Here is a 4,555-nt window from a genome sequence, read left to right on the forward strand (position 1 = left end):
CCCGAGACACGGGAGAAAGTTCTCGAGATGTGTGAAACCCGGTGAATGCCCGTCATTGTCTTACGAAGACGCGTGTAACAATTACTAGAAAAGGGACTTTGCTTCGAATCGAATTTTCTATTATAAACAATAACGGAAATTGTGTAACGAATAAAAAAAATAGGCTGTAAGAATCAATAATCCGAAGTAACAGTAATTAGTTGCAGTCCATTAACGATTAATCAACATTATCTCGCAATCTTGTTTGAAAAAGTAAAAAATAAAATAATGATCAAAAGTAGGAAAAACGAATTTTTGCTTCGTTGTAAAATATCAATATTAAAAGAATATTAATAGAATTGGAATTATTCAATTTATTTGGAATAGTATCGAGTATTCTACTACTTTCACCACACTGGATACTGGATTAAACGATTCGATTGATCGTTGAGCGATTCGATAAACAGTAACGAGAAAGTTATTCAGTAACTCGATCCAAATTCATTTTTATTCAGATAGATAAATTTTCAATCAAATATTCAACATTCGATGTAAAATGAATAATCAAAGATGATTATTAATCGTGCGAAGGACACGCTGTTCGATCGAGAAACATTGGTGTTAAACGCAAAAAAAAATCGAGAGAATCGTCGTTGCGAAAGTAGGCCGACGCGCACTTTTTAGATCCAGCTGCTGCGAGAAACGCGATGGTCTGATCACAGAAAGTCCGTTTTCACTTACACTCGCGGCTCTCTGTATCGCTCAATTAAATGTAATGAAAAATTCGATCGATTCTTATTTGTATTAACACGCGATAATGTGACGAGACAAATGTGTGAGACAAATATAAACGGCACTTAAATCGTTTATTATGTATAAGCATTCTTCACGCGGACGCGCTGTGTTATCGTCCGCCACTCGGACGGTAAAGTTGTTTAATTTATACGAGCGATTGCTACCGACCGCGCATTCTCGCTTTAACGACACGATAAACAAGCATCGTGGTTAACGTTCGGGATGGAACGATTCATCCTTGTGGGAGGAAGAAGGCAAGAAAAACACGAGGTAGAGGGAAAAGGAAAAAGAAGAGACGAAGGAGGATGGAGAAAAGGAAGAGAGAAAAAAGAGTAAAAAGTGCGGTAATGGGACTCACCGTGCGCAACCAGGAACAGCAAGAGTAACGAGAGAGCCTGGGACGACACCATTTCTGCGACTTGTCTTCTGCTCGGCCTTGGACAAGACCAATTCGATTAACTGGAAATTGCTCGAATTTCGATCCGGTGGCCTGGAATCATCCAAAGGTGGGGCTGGAAGCGTGAAGCGGATTCTTATAGGTACCGAAGAAGCTCGGCTGATGAGTTTTCGTGTCGAGACTGGTCACTGGGAGAGGCGTTTGGCTTCGTGTCTTATATGAGCTCCCCACTCTTCCGGCAGGTCCGATCTCTGGCGCATAGGAAGGCCTCCCTCGAGAACACACCTGGTTTCTTCTATCGAGGACTACGTCGCGTACTTACTACTCTCGTTAAGTATCCTCCTCTCGTCGATGATACTTTGGAAATATCTTGGAAAACAAAACATAGTTGGTGACTCTCTCGTTCAGAACGCTGTCCTTTGTCCTGCTTTTTACTCGACCGGCATTTCTATACGTGGAATGGATACACAGCAGGTAAAAGGAGGTAATTCATAATACGCGGGATATTTGTGGAATTGAATGGGGAAATTATGAAAGTGATTTTTCTATTTTCTAAGAATTATTGAAATGTTTCTGTGTCGTATCGTTGAAAATGGATCAATAACGGAATGAATTTCACTTGAATTACGTTAAATATTAAACGATTGTTAATAATAATTTTTGTTTAATTGTAAAATTAACTCAAAAGATTTTAAATATTAAGTTCATTTTATATAATTTTTCAGAAGTGATTAGATTTGATGTCGAAGTCACACGCAGATCCGCGGTTTCATTGTACGTGATTTAGCAAAGTAATTGAATTTGATGTTTCACGCTCGGATACTTCGCTGGGACAAATTGCCTCTATCGTCATACCCGATCGTATTTCACTTCCGTTTTCTTTTTTCCTTTTGTGCGACCAAATATGCAGATATCCTTCCTGCTTTCTATGCCATCTCTCAAAGCTATTTTTTTTCACATTATTTTGAGGAAAATCGATTTTATAAAATTACAATTAACAAAATATCCTAGAATTTTTTTCTATTATAAACAAATATTAATTGAATAATTAGATATAATTAATAAAATTATTAATGTAATTAATTCAATTGCAAATATTATAGGAACGAAATTGTATCTTTCAGAGCATTCGATCTTCAAAATTGGACGTTATATAAGATTAAATAGAATTGTTATGATAAACAATTTTTTATTATCTCGAAAGCGAATTATGATCGATATAAAATTACTTCTAGAACAATTTCTCCTTGTTAAATCAGAAATTGTGATAAACTGATTCAAATAAAAGAAAAAATTGTGTCTTTTGACAAATTTTATTTTAAATTTTAACAGAACCGGCCTATTTATTTGCAGTTTCGAGAGAAGACCTTCACGGTTTCTTTCACCGTATCGAGTCGCTTCGTAACTCGGTGAAAATCGTGGTGAAACATACTCTTGATCATTGGATGAAAATCACTGGCATTCATCTTCTTTTCACATTGTCGTCGCGCTTTTGTGTTGAGACGGAAGTGGATAAACGGTCCCGTAATATCTACGAGGTATGATTCATAGTTAAGACAATTTAAATTTTCATAATAATTTTCCGTGCAAATTAATTATTTAATTTATATTAAATATAAATTATTAAAATTGTATTAATTATTTTTTTTTTCTCTTCAGAATTTTGTTTTCTAAACGATTTTATGAAGTGGAACAATCGAAATGGTAAATATAACGTTAATTAATGAATTTCTAATTTCACGTCATTTTATTTAAACAGAATGATCATTAAATATAGCGCAGTAATAATTTTACTTACTAATCGCTCTTGTTCATTAACAAATAATAATAAAAAATATACTTTCCCCGGTATGCTTAACAATTCGCAGCAATTCTTTTAAATTATTCCATTATCCGTTTCTCAGACTTGTTCTCTATTTGCAAAGGCTTGTGCAACTAAGTGAATCGTATTAAACATAACGTTTAAGTTAATTATTAATTCCACGCGAACGAATAACAAAGTAGTTTCTCCTTCCTTTCCATTCTACCTCTCTCACTCCTTTCACTCCTCCATTCTCCGCAACCAACCCTACAAAAAAATTTTGAAAAATTTCACTCTCACGATCAAAATTGTAAATATTCAAACTCGGGAGGAGAATTTTTTTCAATCTTAATTGTCATGATCATTGATATTAATTATTCCCTTTTTTTCTGCAAGACCAAATATAATAGAATTGTTTAAAAAGCAAATAAAAAAAAAAAAAAAAAAGAAAACGCAATTTTTAAGAAATGTTTAAAGCATCAACGAGAAAGATATTTATTTATCAGACGCGAAAGTTACACGATATCACCAAGGCTATCTGCCACTTTCTCATAGAATCGAACACAGTTTCAGTTTCTCAATTTGCATAGAGAACAAAAAAGAGAAGATTTCGCAAGGAGCCGAATATTGTACTATTTCCCGGAAGAAGGAAACACTCGAAGCTCAAGCACGATATTCAACGAGGATTCTCTCGCTTTGTTACCTCCCTTTATGTAAGGAGGAACTAAGGACAGCTTGTTACCATCAGATGAAAGATTATCGCACGGTGGGAATGGTCACAAGAGGAAACGAGACACCTGTGAATAAAAACAATGGCCGCCGCGTTTCGAAAGTCTCTCGCGTTTGTTTACCCCCCTTTTCCACCCTCGATCTCCAGTCCAACAATTACTCGTTATGCTCGTTAATTAATCAATTGATTCACACCTTAACGCAGTGTTGAGGTTATGACTGAATTGAACGACGACTCCTTTGTTAAAATAACTGAATAAATGATAAAGTTCGAGATTGTTGCAATATATTTGTTGGATTTCGTATGTGATGAAAATATTTTATACAATTTTATTGTAAATTGTGAGATGATAGAAAACAAGTTTGAGATCTGTTGAAAATATTGTTGAGAAAATATATTTTTATGTACCAATGTTATCGACAATGTTGTATATACGATTATGCAAATTGTGGGATAATTGAAAAATTATCTTGTCGAGAATATTATTAAATTACGATGATTTCTTATCGGCTGCTTCATTATAGAAGATCGTGCCCGTGTTGATAGATTAATGGAAGGATGTCTGGTCTTATCTCATCCCGTCGGGCAACAGGATTCAAGATTGTCGCATTAACAAGACGTTTTAATTAATTAAGGATGAGACGACGTCGTATTCTCTTTGTGTATTCTCTTGTTTACGAGATATTGTTGTCGAGATAACGATCAGTCATTTGATTAATTTGCTTTGAAACGTTTAACACGTTTAAACATATTGTTATCATAACCTCTTTGACAATTATAATATAATATAATATAATATTTATATGTAACAATTATAACATAATTATAATATAATATATATACAGTTTCAGTA

General features: G+C 34.3%; 2 protein-coding genes across 2 annotated transcripts in view; one reads left to right on the forward strand and one right to left on the reverse strand.

Annotated features, from left to right (window-relative positions):
- The window catches only part of LOC102676098 (protein obstructor-E-like), a gene marked incomplete at its 3' end in the record, with an annotated part of 11,108 nt that extends 9,684 nt beyond the window's left edge, over positions 1–1,424 (reverse strand). The window contains exon 1 of the mRNA XM_031509735.1: positions 1,133–1,424. Coding sequence (XP_031365595.1) covers positions 1,133–1,184 — 52 coding nt within the window. The remainder of the gene's footprint in view (positions 1–1,132) is intronic.
- A 6-nt stretch (positions 1,425–1,430) lies between these two features.
- LOC102680249 lies at positions 1,431–3,891 on the forward strand. The gene is made up of 3 exons (XM_006614117.2): positions 1,431–1,655; positions 2,525–2,709; positions 3,540–3,891. The coding sequence occupies exons 1-3, from the start codon at positions 1,523–1,525 to the stop codon at positions 3,687–3,689; spliced, it is 468 nt and encodes a 155-aa protein (XP_006614180.1). The 5' UTR covers positions 1,431–1,522; the 3' UTR covers positions 3,690–3,891.
- The last annotated feature ends 664 nt before the right edge of the window (positions 3,892–4,555 follow it).

The sequence above is a fragment of the Apis dorsata genome, unplaced genomic scaffold (genome assembly GCF_000469605.1).
Source record: "Apis dorsata unplaced genomic scaffold, Apis dorsata 1.3 scaffold_170, whole genome shotgun sequence".
NCBI lineage: Eukaryota > Metazoa > Arthropoda > Insecta > Hymenoptera > Apidae > Apis > Apis dorsata.

What these genes read in the sequence shown, in the direction of transcription:
- LOC102680249 (XM_006614117.2), top strand. Translation starts at nt 1,523, where the DNA reads ATGATACTTTGGAAATATCTTGGAAAACAAAACATAGTTGGTGACTCT. An exon ending in TACACAGCAGGTAAAAGGAG is followed by an intron (nt 1,656 to 2,524) that starts GTAATTCATAAT and finishes ATTTATTTGCAG; the next exon opens with TTTCGAGAGAAGACCTTCAC. An exon ending in GGTCCCGTAATATCTACGAG is followed by an intron (nt 2,710 to 3,539) that starts GTATGATTCATA and finishes AATCGAACACAG; the next exon opens with TTTCAGTTTCTCAATTTGCA.